Source organism: Oratosquilla oratoria, chromosome 25 (genome assembly GCF_046742065.1).
Source record: "Oratosquilla oratoria isolate Oo_2021 chromosome 25, ASM4674206v1, whole genome shotgun sequence".
NCBI classification, from domain to species: domain Eukaryota; kingdom Metazoa; phylum Arthropoda; class Malacostraca; order Stomatopoda; family Squillidae; genus Oratosquilla; species Oratosquilla oratoria.
The window spans coordinates 42852638-42868549 of NC_134801.1; the positions used below are offsets into that span (position 1 = coordinate 42852638).

Consider the following 15912-nt stretch of genomic DNA (forward strand, 5'->3'; position numbering starts at 1 on the left):
CACACACACACTCACTCACTCACTCACTCACTCACTAGCAAAACTACTGAATTACAAGTACCTAAAAGGAAAAAGTAGTCTGGATTTTTTTCGAATTTATTGTGGAAGTAAAGAAAACAGAATTAAGAAGAGGTCCTACAGATAAGAAAGATACAAAATTTTCGGTGTAAAATACTCAGGATTGATAAAAGTTCTTTGAAGAAGAGGATAGGAGAGGATTCAGGGAGATAAAAGAAATATTTGAAAATTTGGAAATTCGTATAAAAAAATGCACAGGGGTGGACAAAGACGTACCAAAAAATGAGTGGGATAGAATAAAAGAAATAATGGTTTTGACAAAAAAGCGAGACAGCAAAACAAAAGAGAAACAAGGCATGAGAGAAGTGGGGGATCAAGAAGAAGAAAACAAAAACAAAGAAAAAAGGCAAGAGTATCAGAAACGAAAACAAAAGAATTGCGAGGAAGTCAAGAATTTGGATAAAGGTGCATTTAATTGACAAATTGATTGTCAGGTCAACAAATAGATGAACCTAAGTTACTTACAGATTTCTTGTGGTAAGTTGATATGCAGAGAAGGAATATCTAAACTTAAGATTGAAGTGACGGTGTACGAGGAAGCTAAAGACAATCTGAAATGGCGAATAAAACTTCCAATCAGTATTCAACAAGAGAGAAGACTTTTAAGAAAAGAAGGGAACAGTTGCAGGTGGATTAAGCCGCATAAAAGTAGAAGATCGTGTGGTGAATGATCTTTTAGACATCTTAGAATTGAATGATAAGATTTCAGAGAATAGTTGGTAGACAAAATACACTTGAATGATCTTGTGTTCATTAGAAGAAGGAAGGGTGCAGCAGGATTGGAATCTGACGAATGTGGCACCAGTCTACAAGGGAGAAAGTAAGAGAGGAAACCTTGAATTTTAGATCTGTAGTCAACCAGTCCAGATTCCGAAAAGGAATATTATAAAAATTGCTACCTCGAGTTTCAGTGAGTGGAAGGACCTTAGCCTCAGAGAGGTTGGCAACGGTCCCCAGGCCTTACAATAGATTTCTCTTGAAAGAAACTTGGAACTGTTGTCTATATGTTGGTGTGGGACTGTTTCTATGTCACTAGTTGAAAGAGCAGTCACCGGTAGTCAGCCCTCCATGTGTGAAAAGGTGCAAGAAATACAGTTCAAGTTAATAAAAATCATTAGCCCAGTCCAAAGAGTGGGTAATAACTCTGAGCTGTACCTTTTGAAAACGGGCAGCTGGCACCTGCCATTGGTCCTTCAGAAGGGGAAGGTCTTGTGTAACTAGTTAAGTTATACGAAAGAGAGGGTTGGGTAGATTGTGTATATCTGGACCTGGAGAAGGCTTTCGATGAGGTGCCACACAAAAGATTAATGCGGATGCTGGAAAAGGTTAGAGGGTTAAAGGTAGCAAACTGGAGTGAGTGAAGGATTGCCGTATGTATGAGATATCAGATTGGAGAGAAGTGGCAAGTCGACATCAGGGCTCAGTACTGGCACCAGTAATGTTTTTGGTATTAACGCAATGACAAATGGTAGTTATGTTAACTTGTTCAATGATGATGCTAAGATCATGAAAAGTTTAAAAAGTGAATAGGATTTAAAATACTGCAGGACATAGGTAAAGACTATGAACGGAATTAGAAATAGACAATGGAATTTATTAATGAATGCAAAACTTTGAGAATAGACAAAAAAATAAAAGACTATCATCATCACAGAAGGGAATGAAAGTATCTTGAAATCTTAATTACGAATTATCTATTGCGGAAAAAATGAAAACGTGAACGGAATAGTACGGGAGATATATAACTGGTATTGGACATTTGTCTAGCATTTCATTATATCGATGAGGATGTGATGAAAAAAATAATTGAAAAACTGATTCGACCTAGATTGGGATATACAGTGGTGGTGTGGTCGGGGTTGGCAATGAGAGTAAAGGGCAGGAACTAGAATGATCTATCGCCTGGCTAAGAAGACATGTGAGGAGAGATTAGAAAAACCATGATTACCCACATTAGAAGAGCGAAGAGAAAGAGGTGATATAAATATCTAGAATAGAGAAAGAACGAAAGGCAAAAAAGTGGCAGAGGAGATCTGCTCCCAAGGGAATTAACATCAAGATGACTTGGCAAAAGATTGAAGACAGTCTGAAGAAGAGCTTTCCACATAGAAGCGTCAATTTGTGGAACAAATTGGAAGAAGAAATGACACAGGCGGACGCCATAAATGAATTTAAGTTTGAGAAGTGGAGGTGCAGAGACGGGAACCCACGGGCACAGGTCCAACTCCGAATATTTCAGATAGGTAACACACACACACACACACACGCACACACACAGAGTAATAGACAGTTGGAACAAGTTAGATGAGAAAGTGGTGTGTGCAAAAACAATACACGAATTTAAAAATAGTTTAGATAAAATGAGATATGAAGACGGGACACCACGAGCATAGCTCCCCTTCCCGTAAAATACAACTAGGTTAATACAACTAGGTAGGTAAATACACACACACACACAATTCTATATTTATATACCTATCCTTTCATGCTATATAAGGCCCTATTTTATACTAATAAGGTGACACGGACATGAATGAAATAGCCCGGGGCCAGGCTTTAGGAAAGGAAAAGCACCACCTGGTACGGAAGGGGCTAAGCTTGGGTGGGATACTCCGAATACGCCTTACATCTGAATAAAATCGTCTGATGCCGACTGGTAGATGAAGGGGGGAGCGACAATCTGTGGCGTACGTTATCTCACGGGCGCGCGTGTTGTGTGGACAGTAGCAATAAGGTCGAAAACGCGTGGTCTGGTGTTGAATAATTAGCCTTGTGGGACTTGGCATCCCATCACGGCGGGAGGATGTGTTTGTACCCTGATAATTCCACCCGGTCGGCCTGTCGGTAGGTCGGTGTCGGTCTCTCTCTCTCTCTCTCTCTCTCTCTCTCTCTCTCTCTCTCTCTCTCTCTCTCTCTCTCTCTCTCTCTCTCTCTCTCTCTCTCTCTCTCTCTCTCTCTCTCTCTCTCTCTCTCTCTCTCTCTCTCTCTCTCTCTCTCTCTCTCTCTCTCTCTCTCGTTCGTTCGTTCGTTCGTTCGTTCCAACAAGTGATTAATATCAACGAAATCTTTTTCTAATTATAAACCAGATTTTCTTTCAAGACGTAGGTTTAATCGAGCGATAGGGAGAAACAATTTTGCCGGCCACATTAATCACTAAACGAAGAATTAACACACACACACACACACACACACACACACACACACACACACACACACACACACACACACACACACACACACACCCACCCAAAGGCTTCATCTTCCTTATAAGGGAGGTAGCCAACCAAGGCACCAATTCCAGTCATCCTACTCCAACCCATCGCCCATTTGTTTCCCTTTCATATTAGCTCCTCGTGGATGAAAATTAATATGATTCCTCTCTCCCGCCCACTGCCCTGGTCACAAGCAATGTATATATATATATATATATATATATATATATATATATATATATATATATATATATATATATATATATATATATATATATATATATATATATGGAACACTGAATGGGTCCCAGGGAATATATTTACATTTATCAACCACAATTCACTTAAATTCTAAGCCATCAGCATCAAGACATTCGAGGAGGAATACATGCAGAAATTGAAATGTGGTACAGCAAAGTATGTATATATATATATATATATATATATATATATATATAATATATATATATATATATAAATAAACATCTTCACCACTGAGGGTGTGCCACGGAGATGAATAAAATGACATGGGGACAGCAAGAATACAGATGAAAAGTACCACCCGGTCAGTAAGGGTTACACGAACCAATTATCCCGAACGCTATTTTTCATTGTTAGTATTGATTGTCCTCCCCCCTTCCCCTCCCTCCCTCTTCTTCCTCCTCCCCCCTACCTCTTCCCCTCTGTCCGCCCTCGCCTATCCATTCTTTCCCCCTCCCCCTTTATCCTCGTTTTCATTCCCATTCTCCCCCCCCCACCTCCCGTTCGGCTCTTCTCATCCCCCCTGTTGTCCCCCCATCCCTCTCCCCTTTCAGAACCCCCGTTCCCCCTCCCCTCCCCTCCCCCTTCCCTCGCCCTTTATCGTCCCCCTCCTTTCTTCTTCCCACTCCCACCCCCTCATACGTTTCTCTCCCCCCCTTCCCCCTCTCTCACCCCACCTTACCACCATTTTCTCTCCCTTCATTCCTTCCTCGCCATTTTACCTTTCCCTCCTTCCCCTTCAAAACCCCCTTTCCCCTTCCTCCCCTCCTCCCCTCCGTTCCTCACCCTCCTTTCTCCTCCCTCTTCCCCCCTCATTACCCCATCCCTTCCCCTGTCCCTCCCCATTCCCTTCTCTCCTCCCTTCTCCCTCCTATCCCCTTTGCCACCCCATCCTTCCCCCTCCCATCTCCCTCCCTTACAGCCCTACTTCTCCCCCTTCTCCTTCTTCCCTCCTCTCACCCTCACCACCCCTTCCACTTCCTCCCTCCTATCTTCACCAACCCACCCTCTCCCTCCTCCCTCATTCACCAGCCCACATATTCCTCCCACCCTCCCTTCCTCATCACACCCATCCCTTCCCCTCCTTCCTCCCAACCTTCCCCTTCCCCCCATTCTCTCGTTTTCCCCTTCGTCCTCCCCTTCCCTCCCTCCCTCTGCCTTCCCTCTTCCACTTCTCCCTCCCCCCTTCCCCTTTTCCTTCCCCTCCCCTTCTCCCTTCTTCCCCCTCCACCGCCCCCTCCCCCTTTGCCTTTCCCCCACCTCCTTCCCCCTCCCCTTCTTTTGCCCCCTTTCCCACCCCTCTCCCGCCCCCTCCCCTTCTCTCGTCCCCTCTCCCTTCCCCTCCCCACCCCTCCCACCTCCCCTCCTCCCTCCCTCCCTCGACACACTCATTGCTCCGAGATCTGACGTCGCGTTGTTTAGGGCCCACTTCTTGAACCCCCCCAGCAGGGTGCGAACCGGTGCCAAGGGGGGTCTGGGGTGGGGTGGCTGACCCTCACCATTGCTTTCCCAGTTTCCTCTCCCACCCTACCGGGAGAGGGAGAAGGGGGAAGTGATTTCAGTGTTATATATATATATATATATATATATATATATATATATATATATATATATATATATATATATATATATATATATATATATATATATATATATATATATATATATATATATATATATATATATTATATATATATATATATATATATATATATATATATATATATATATATATATATATATCAACCCCCACTTTCCCCCCATCCGAAAACAAGTCTTCGAATCATTGATCAACCTATAGTTAATAATGAGTATGATAAAACAATGGTTGACAATAGTTTAGGTCTATAAGAGCTGATGTGTTCTTAGAGTAGTAAAGATGTTCACCCTTTCCCCTTGCCCCTTTCCCCCCTTCTCCCTCCTCCTTCCTTCTCCCTTCTTTCAGATTCCATTTTATTGCGAACACCCAGGGTTTAAGGACAGTGGGTTTTGGGGGGGGGGGATCGTGCCTTCCTCACCCAGGAGTGGGGTAGAAGGGAGCACCTCTTTGAGTACAGCAACAGGATGTCCCTCGGTGGCTGGCACTGCCCGTGGAGTCGCATCCGGCGTGACAGATAGAGTGCCACTCTCCCGAGATGGCTAGAGTGGAGCGGGTGCCACTACGGCCAGTGCCGGAGATAATAAAATCAACTGGCGGCAGCCAGGGTAAACAGGAAAGTATCATCATGCACGGAAGGGTTGATCTCGTTGCGCCACGGGGTGGTCCTCATAAGCTAAATAAAATCGTCATGTAGTGAACCAGAATTAAATCATAAAGGTTCCTCCATGGTCTGACTCTAGTGAAGAATGAGTTCGTGGACTCGAACTCGGACGAATATGTTTCTTAGGAGGAAGTTCCTCAGGAGGAAGTTCCTCGACCTTGGAGGAGGGAGCAAGGAGGAGGTCCCATGTGAGAGAAGTTCCACTTAGACTCACCAAAATTAGGTGTCAGGTTTTCTTGTGTCATCCTTGCTCCTCTCCCATACACCCTCCCTCCCTTCAACCTCCCTTTCTCCCTTCCTTCTCCCTCCCTTCACCCTCCCTTTCACCCTTCTTTCTCCCTCCTGCTTATCTCTCTTTCCTCCCTTCCCTCCAGCTCTTTTCCTCCTCACTCCAACAGTCTTTCCTTCTTCACCCCTCCCCCTCTCCCCTTCATCTCTCCCCCACTACCCCGTCCCCTCTGCATCTGCCCCTTTCCACCCCTCCCCTCCCCTCCCCTCCAATCTCCCGGGGCCCCTTATTCCCGATTCATCCAAACACAATTTCTCCCCCCCCCCCATTCGTTCCCCTCATCTCACCCCACATGTTCTTCCTTTCTCCCCCCCCCCCCCTTGTATCAGCTCCTCTTTACCTCCCTTCCCCCATAATTTCCCATTTCATCCCTCCCCTTTCGGCATTCTTCCCCTTCTCTTCCATCCCTCCATCTACTTTGTGAGATATTGTGTGTGTGTGTAAGTATATGTGTAATAGAGCGAGAAATAGAGACAGAGAGAGAGAGAGAGAGAGAGAGAGAGAGAGAGAGAGAGAGAGAGAGAGAGAGAGAGAGAGAGAGGGGGGAAGACGAGTAGGGGACAGATTGTGATGTAATTTTAAGAAGATGATAAATAAAGATATATAACTGGAATAGTGAAATGAATGGATCAAAGGTTCTGTTAGATTGTTGTTCTTCACATATTAATGAAAGGGAATTTCCCAGCCACTGATAAAGATGATGATGGTGGTGGTGGTGATTGTGTGAGAAGAATATATGATTAGTATAGGTGTCACATCACAGTGTATCATGGGGTGAAGACAGATGTGAAGATTATAAAGGAAAATGGTTGAGAGAATTGTACTTAAAGAGTATTGAAGGTGAGGACATTGTGTAAGAAAGAAGTGTTAAAGATGATAGTGTGATGTATGTGCTGTGGAGAACAATGAAAGAAATGCATGTATTCAATATAAAAAATATATGATTTTAAAAGTGGAAAAAAAAATGTAGAGGAGTATTGTGCAGGGAAAATGGGAAGAAAAGAAAGGAGGAACTGTTCTATTGATGGGATGAAGAGGTGAAGAACTGTAAACAAGAAAGGAAGGAACTGTGTGAGGAAGGTCATGATGGCTCTGGGTGATTAGGTTCTTCTGTTGGAAAAGAACCCTGCAGTGGTTACGTGGGTTGGCAAAGAGCCAGGAGTTGCCATCTTTGTCAATGCAAAGTCATGGTTAGGTTGATAACTGAGAGCACCACAGTTCTTGCTGTTTGGTAGTATATGACTGACTGTGCATGCCTTTGGCTTCAACTTTGTAATAAACAATTCCAGGGGCATCACACACTCCTACCTCAATACCATCTCTATATTGAATGTCTTCTCAGAATATCCTCCTCTGCATGAATGCTCTTCACCACCTATATCAGTCTTCCCTCTACCTCATACATTTCTAATACCTTCCACTTTTCTTCATGTATATATATGCACACACACACACACACACACACACACACACACACACACACACATACACACACATACACACACACACACACACAAAGAGCTTTTTCCTGCTTACAGGGAGGTAGCCAAAATCAAAAGGCACTCATCCACCCACCACCCATTCCACTCCATCCACCACCCTTTCTCATCTTAGCTCCTCATGGATGATGGGTCATCCCTGCATCCCACCCACTGCTCTGGGTCAGAAGCAATGGAGTAAGACACAGCACATTCACAGCAAGGCTGCTTCACTTAATCAGTGACACCCCCTCCATCCCCTCTTGCAGAAAAATAGCAGACAGGGAGAAACTCCCTTTGGGCTGTGTAAAAATATCATTCACAAATAACCACTCCCTAAACCCCTCACCCCCACCTACTCCCTTCCTTGAATCACAGTATCATCTATACACAGCCATTCTCCACTCACCCCTATCCCTCCCTTCTCCCTTCCTTGCTCAACAGACATTACTGTTGCACCAGAGGAACCCCCCCTCCTCCCCTACCTCCATCATGCATACACTTCTCACAACATATCAAGGATGAAGGACCAGTGGTGGGTGCCAGGTGGTGCTCTTGTTGATACAGGATTGGTGTTAAGGAGAATCATCTGCCCATACCTATATCCAAAGCTTATCAACACCTATGTCTCCACTTGAAGGTGCAGCTTCAAGAGAGAGGTTCTGTCTTTAAGTCAAACCCAAGATATCTTTCTCAACTTAACTATTTTTCTACCAGTATCTTAAGAAATACTAAGGACCATTTGGGTAGTACCGTGTTGCCACATACATACCACAATGTGTGTTGGTAATACTTGGTTATTTTATTTGGTTTTACAGTATTACTTGTAGGGGGTCAGGTTAGTGTGGTATATTGCACTGTATATACAATTTGCAATGTGCTTTGTAAACTCAAGTATAGTTTTATTGATTTTTGTTCCTTGCCAATACCAGCAAATAGGTACATATTTTATGTGAAACAAATTTGTATTACTTTATTATGTGAAATACAGAAATTGAGAAAACACCCTTCCTTATAAGCTGTTATAACTTTTATATCAATTCTTGTTGAATTAGACTAACATGCAATTAATGGCTTAAATAAGAAATGGATACTCATTTGGTTTGCTTCTTTTGCAGGATTGGATAGCCCCCTACTGCGGACGAGCACACGCAAACGTCGGAAAGGCTCAATTACTGGTGACATCTCAGGGACTGAGGACCAACAGCCTCAGCCAGCCCAGTCAAGTGGGCAGCAGCAGTCCAAACAGCACCGAGAGCGCAGTGAGAGGCGCCGCAACGCCTATGTACCTGAGAAGCAGATAGCTCGTCGTTCTATCACGCGCCTTGAGAAGCAGGCCAAGGAGAAGGCCAAGGAAGCACATGAAAATATTCCCATCCAAGACTACAACTCGAGGCCCATTCGTAGGGCACGATACAATAGAGTACAAAACACAACCCCACATCCACCATCTCCACTTTGTAGTGTTGGGGAGAGGCGGGTGCCTAGCACAGGCAGCAGTTGCAGTAGCAGCAACAGCAGTAGTCCAGAACCTGGTGAAGATAGCCTTGTTGAACTCCCGGCTCCCACTTCACGCCGAGGGCTAAAGAGGCAGAGCAGCAGTGGTAGCACTAGTAGTACTGAAGCAGTAAGACTAGGCACCTCTGTCACAAGGAGAAGTCAGACACCCAACAACGGTGAGGCAAGACCTCTTCGCAGTTCCCCTTCCAGAACTAGCAATACTGTTCTTACTTCTCTGACTCCAAGATGTCCAAGTACAGGCACACCGTCAGTCCCTACACCTTCACAACAGAGTGACAGTAATGATGATGTGGTAGAAGTTGAGGTTGAAGAGAAAACCAGTTGGCAACATTCACAGGGTCGGCCAAGGAGACCTCCTTCAACTAGCTCACCCCCTGTTGCTGTTGTCACCAGAGCTAAAGGCACCAAGGACCTTACACAAGGCAGAAGACAGGGCATTGAACCTCAAGAAGTTAAGCCTGTGGTTTCCCTACCGAATTCCTGTGTGTCAACACCTGTAACATTAGCAACAGCAAATAGTCAAGTTGTCAATATCACGAGCAAGAACATACATTGCAGCCCAAACAATTGTCTGGCAGTCATAACTCAAAAAAGCACAAGCATTCAAAGTAAGAGCAGTTACAATAGTAACAGTAACGACAGGAAATGCATTGAAAAAACAGCAAGAAACAGCAGCAGCAGCAGCAGTACCACGACCAGCAGCAAGACGGCAACAGGTTGTTCAGCCACGTGTAGTGAAGCTAACACAAACCCTGTAATCAGTACCCCGACCATCACGAGTGTTAGCCTAAGTGACACCACCACCACCACTAGTGTTCATTCCAAAGCCACCAGTGTTATTAGAACTGCCTGTTCCAGTGAGGGTCAAAATGAAGTGATTCCATTGAGCTGTGGCCCTTCAAGTAAAACCTTGATAAATACCAGCCCTTGTTGCAACAGTATTAGCAGCAGGAGCTCCAGCCTGGGCAGTTCTAGTGCAAGTGGTTATGTTACCACTTGTGAATCGCCACATGTGGTCGAGTTGAGTAGTGGTGGGGAGAAGAGTGATATAGAGTGTGTAAGTAGTACAGTGAGCAGTGGTGTAGGCAGTATTGTGTCAAGGTATGGTGTTTCCAAGGCAGCTTTGGTGCCCAGTGTCCCTGAAACTACAGCCTGCAGTGTTCAAGTGAGTGTGGATCCCAATTTGATTTCACCCCAGGCCCAGTCAAAAGTGATCAGCACGACCATTTCTTTCACTACCAGCACGACCTGCAGCAAAAGTAATAGTGTCACCACCAGCAGTGCAGGTCTTGGTGCGAGCGGCCTAAGTAATATCAGCTGTACCAAAGTGATTAATTTCAGCAACAGCGGCATTCCTCAGAACAATTCAGGCTGTGTGAACAACAGTCTGGCATATCACCCGTTGGGCGGTAGCAGCAACAGCAGCAGTTGTAGCAGCAACAATAGTAAGAGCACGTGTAATAGCAGTATTGCAGGCAGTAGTGGTGGCAGTGGTAATTCCTTCAACTTGCATTGCAGTGGGAGAGACGTTGCCAGCGTGGTTGGGGGACGTGCTGTAACCATTACGGCCACAAGCGGTCCTGGCCCTGTGGTTAGTTCTCGTGTGGCTTCACCACCCTCAGTGAGTATAACTGCTGTGGTGCGTAGTGCCACCAATCCTTTGGCCCCTGATGTTGTCCACCCGCGTCCACTAGATGCCGGCGCTGCCGCCCTTGGTGGCTTGCACCACAATGACGGTGCTGTTCAGGTACTGCAGCAGCAGCCACAAGCACCGGCCCCACCTATTTCTGCCCACAGCCACATACATCACCACCCACCTAGCGCCTCTTCCTCATCAGCAGCCGCCAGAATGGACCAGTGTGACGGGTCGAGTGATTCAGGCGTAAGTGTAACAGAGCGTTCAGTGTCCCGCTCATCTGTTCTCAGTGATGACCGTTCATCTTCTGCGGAGGTGAAACCCAACACACCCACACCCACTGCCGCTGCGACAGCTGCACCGCCCAAAACATACCAGACTTCTCTCGTTATAGACCGCAAAGAGCCTGTACGAGTGTGGCGTGACCCGACACTAGTTTCCCAGTCGGAACAGTCAGTGCGCCACATCCACTCGGTGCAACACAGCAGCATGTCACAACACTACCCTGGGGTATCACCCCATCCAGCAGCTGCCCCAGGGGCTTCCGGGGTTTCTCACACGCCCTCACATCCGAGTGCTCACCCACCCCCCACGGCGTCCCTGGCACCTGGGTTGCCCCCAGGTCTACCTTACCCTCCACACCACACAGGAGCACCAGGTGTGCCTCCTATGCATTTGCCACATGGTTTGCAGAACCATCTCGGGGCTGCTGGCCTGTATGGGCCGCTGTCCTCCCATGACATGTGGAAGCAACTTAGCCACGTACCACCGTTAGGAGCACATCCCTATGGCTTTCTGCAGCATCATCCCGAGGATCTCCTCCAGCTTGAAAGAGCACGAGAAATAGAGAGAGATCGTATTCTTAGGTAAGTGTCCAGATGCTTGTTATTTTCTGAGTGTACTCCGAACATTTTCAACCATAGGATTTTGATAGTCAAAAGAAACTCATCATTGTGTAAGCATTTCATGGGACTGGCACTGGGTACCTGCATGAGTTGGTTCTATGAGAAGGACATTAGAAAGTTCTCTCTTTTCTACCCGTCTTCAAACCCTATCAACTCCTCACTTCCATTCGGAGGTGCCCTCTTGATGTGATGGCACTCAGACTATGGCTTGGGCCTAGGATTGCTCTTTATCACCTTTGGTGGATATCCTCCTCTAGTGACTGCACCCCTCCTAGTACTTTCACCTGATGACATAGAATAGTCCCACACCAATATAACACAGACAGCCCAAGGTTTCTTCCCAGAGAAGACTATGGGAGGGCACAAGGACCATTGCCAGTTGCTGTGAGGCTGCAGCTTTCCAATTACCAAAATATGAGGCAGCGATAGATCGATTAAACAAGTCATAAGAACTACACTTAAATATGTTATAACAGCATGATATCCGACAATCTACAAGCAAAAGCAATACAAAATAAATCCATAAGAATAATAACTGGTTGCATTAAAACAGCACTAATAGAACAGCTACACTCAAGCCAAAATCCTCTCCATGAAGCAGCATGTAAGAATAATAGGTACACAGTTTTATGCAAGAGCCCTTGAACTTACCTACCCTATACATCGCATCACACAAATACACACCAAATGTATCATAAAAGCAATATCAGCAGCATTATACTCATGTCCAATACAATCCACTCTTGGTACCCAACAACACTTCTATAGAAAAAAAATGTATGCACACAGGTCACAAAAAACACTGACAGACCAAATTCTCTGTCACCCCCTCCCCACCAGAAGTCACTCTCAGATCACAAAACAAACACTTAAAGACCAACCACCAAACTCTGTGCTCTATCAAAGTCCTCCAGACATGACATTAACCAACAGAAAAATACTTACCAATATATAATAAGCCTTGCTACAGAAACAAACTGCTCCAGATGCAACTGTCACACAGAAGACACTGAACTCCCATCCTACACTGCCCCACCTCAGCCCAACCCAGACAGCAGAGTGTAATATTTCTTTCTTTAGTGACTGGTGATGGTTACGAAGGAGCCATGGGTCTCCTGCAAGAGAGATTTGGGCTAGTGGATTGATTGATTGATTGATTATTACAAATAGAAATATTGAGAAATTTGAAAAGGAATTACTAAATATTGCATGTGTGGACATTATGAAAAGAATTGATCAGATTTGTTGATATTATAAATTATGTTGATAGATTTTAACAATTAGTATAACATGCTCCAGCATATGTGTAAGTATTGTGTCATGCAGATTATTTGTACAATAGTTGGAATGCCCAGCATTCCTTTCCTTTTCTTGGTGTACTTCAGGGATGGCCTCTCTTTTTTTTCCGGGGAAAAATAACATTAGTAAATTACTCTTGAAATTATAATATTTCTGTATAGCTTTACATGGTTGACTGCTCTTTAGAGGACTATTACCAGTCAGAAATTATTCAAAGCATGAGTAAGGGGTACTTGAAATGCATGGTGTGTCCCTGCAGGTCATAAAGGAAGCTGATATACAGCAGAGTAAAGCTAAGCATCCATGGAGAGGAGCTGTTTTAGGTGCAGAATATATATATATATATATATATATATATATATATATATATATATATATATATATATATATATATATATATATATATATATATATATATATATATAAAATAGAAACTTGCCAATATAAATACATTAGTACTATGTTAAGGATGTTGATTTAATTTAAAAAGAAGACAAGGTGAGGTATATGGAGAATGATTGATTTAAGAAGGGAACAGTATGTAGGTCAGTTTGGTTGAAAATAATTGTTATGATGTTTGTCATAGGTGGGCAGGGTATTTGGGGGGTGTGTGTGTGTAAGGTCACAGCATTACCCAATGATCGGTCATATATGAGCTCTGAGCTCTCTTCTGGGAGGGTAAAAAACTGTCAATCACAAGTCCAACACATGATCCAAGACCATGGCGAATCACACACACTCATACATGCACATACACACAGCAGGGATAGTGTTCACAACCGCTGCTGCAGTGGTTCTAGTTTGAATCCTGCCCAGGGCTGAAATAATTTCAGTATTGCTGTGCTCTGAGCCATTACTCCAACTCTTGTGGGCGGGAGTTGGGGATGTGTGTACGTGTAAGGTCTTAGCATTACCTGTAGATCGGTCATATATGAGCTATTAGATCTCATCCAGTAGGGTAATAGCTGTTGATCACGAGTCCAACACATGATCCAAGACACACACACAGGTTTAGGAGAGATCAACAAAAATGAGGCACATGTGGAAGATGAAGGAAAGACAATAAAGTAGTATAGAGTGGAAATAGATCTCCAGTGGGGAAGCATAATGTAACAAAGGAGTAATGAAAGAAATGAAAAACATAAAGTACTTGGATGTGCTATTTGGGGAAGGATGTGAAAAATTGGATCTGAGTCACATGGAGGAGTACTGTTAGGAAACAGCAGAGCAGCATTGCAGATGGTAAATACTGTATAATTGGATAGGGAAACAATTGGGTGATGGATGGGAGTGGAATGGAATGAGGTGAGTGAATGCCTTGGCTGGCTACCTCTCTCAAAAAGGGGAAGAGACCCTTGGTATAGATAGATATATACACTTAGGTCTCTCAGCCCAACACTCGCCAACCGCCACTTGTGCAGACATTTAGGTCCAGGACATAAATTAACTTCAGGTATTGGTGGTGTTTTATGTCCTGGGCCAATTCCAGAAGTGGGTTTTATGTCCAGGGCCCAAACATCTGCACAAATAGTGGTTAACAAGTGTTGGATAGATACCTAGGTGTATAGATATATTTGATAAGGATGTGAATGTTGACGTGTGTGTATATATATATATATATATATATATATATATATATATATATATATAGATATATATATATATATATATATATATATATATATATATATATAAGATTTACCATTGTGATAATGAATATGAGAAAAATCTAGGACCTGATAGGGCAAGTTGAGTATTTAAAAGTATTAAGTTGGTATAGGGAGCCACTTAATAGAAGAAAAAAAGATTTTAAGATTCCACAAAAATGTATGAAGCTCTAAATAATTTTCCCAGATATTATGCTGTTTAAATGATTAAAAGATGAGCTGGCAATGCAGATTGTAGACTGATTGGTGTTACAGATTTTCTTATCACTATTTTGGACTACAAAGGAACAGTATGAAGTATTACCAATGGAACCCAGGTAAGTAATTTTGAATCAAGAGGGGGGAGGGGGAGTAAACCAGCTCTGGCTGTCAAGACCTGCAATGGAAGAACTATGCTTCTGCATATGACAGAAGGGTTGGGTAAAAGGGTTTTGATCTATTTATAATGTGGGTTTATGCCTCTGACCTAAATAATGTGTCAAGGGTCAGAGATGACCCTTCATCCATGAGAAGCTTAGATGGGAGGGACTGTGGATGGATTTTTGGATGTGTGTGGGATGTGTTAATGCTTTAGCTCAACCATCCCCCTTACAAGGGGGGAGAAAAGCCTTTTGGTATCTGTATGTGCTTTGACTTCACGACCCCACCTTTATAAAGGGGAAAAGGCCTTTGGTACATGAAATATGAAACATAATTTGAAGTTGAAGCACATGTCCTAAAAGTAATTTTATAACTGGAGAGGTGTAGGACTTTTATTTGGTAAAATGGTTTACAGGAATTAGCCCTTAGGGTTTTTATTGCTAAACAAGAAATTTAATAAGTTTCCAAATGTGTGCCTATGTTAGCAAGATTTTTGAGGGGATGCTGACATCCTGTTTCATCACCCATTTTACCAACTCGTTAAGGTAGGGGTTATATATTCTCAGCAGCCATCTTGTATTTATCTAGTTGTAGTATACAGAGTTGGAGCTGTGCTCATGGGGTCCTGCCTCTTTGCTACTATACATCAAACCTTGCCTTAAATTTGTGATGTTTAGTTGGCCTGGTTTATATTTTCATTCAGCTTGTTCTATACACCTATACAGAAAGCTGTACTTCATAATGTCTCTGAAACAAATTTGCCTTTTCAGTATTTTACTATGGTATTTGGTTTATCTTCATCCCATACCCACAAATCCTCTCTATTCATTTTTTTTTCCATACCTTTCAATGATCTAAATATCATCTTGTTGCCTTTCATTCTGCCATAGTGTAGTTTTGGTGTGGTGCAGCTATTAAGTCTTCTGTGTATGTGAGTGCTTTGTT

The 15912-nt window shown here is 43.6% G+C and overlaps 1 protein-coding gene across 5 annotated transcripts in view; it reads left to right on the plus strand.

The window, feature by feature from the left end:
- Kdm3 (Lysine demethylase 3) overlaps positions 1-15912 on the plus strand; it is a 1114672-nt gene that overhangs the window by 998349 nt on the left and 100411 nt on the right. For all 5 annotated transcript variants that reach the window (XM_076208685.1, XM_076208686.1, XM_076208688.1 and 2 more), the window contains one exon: positions 8698-11602. In XM_076208685.1, the coding sequence (XP_076064800.1) occupies positions 8698-11602 (2905 nt within the window). The remainder of the gene's footprint in view (positions 1-8697; positions 11603-15912) is intronic.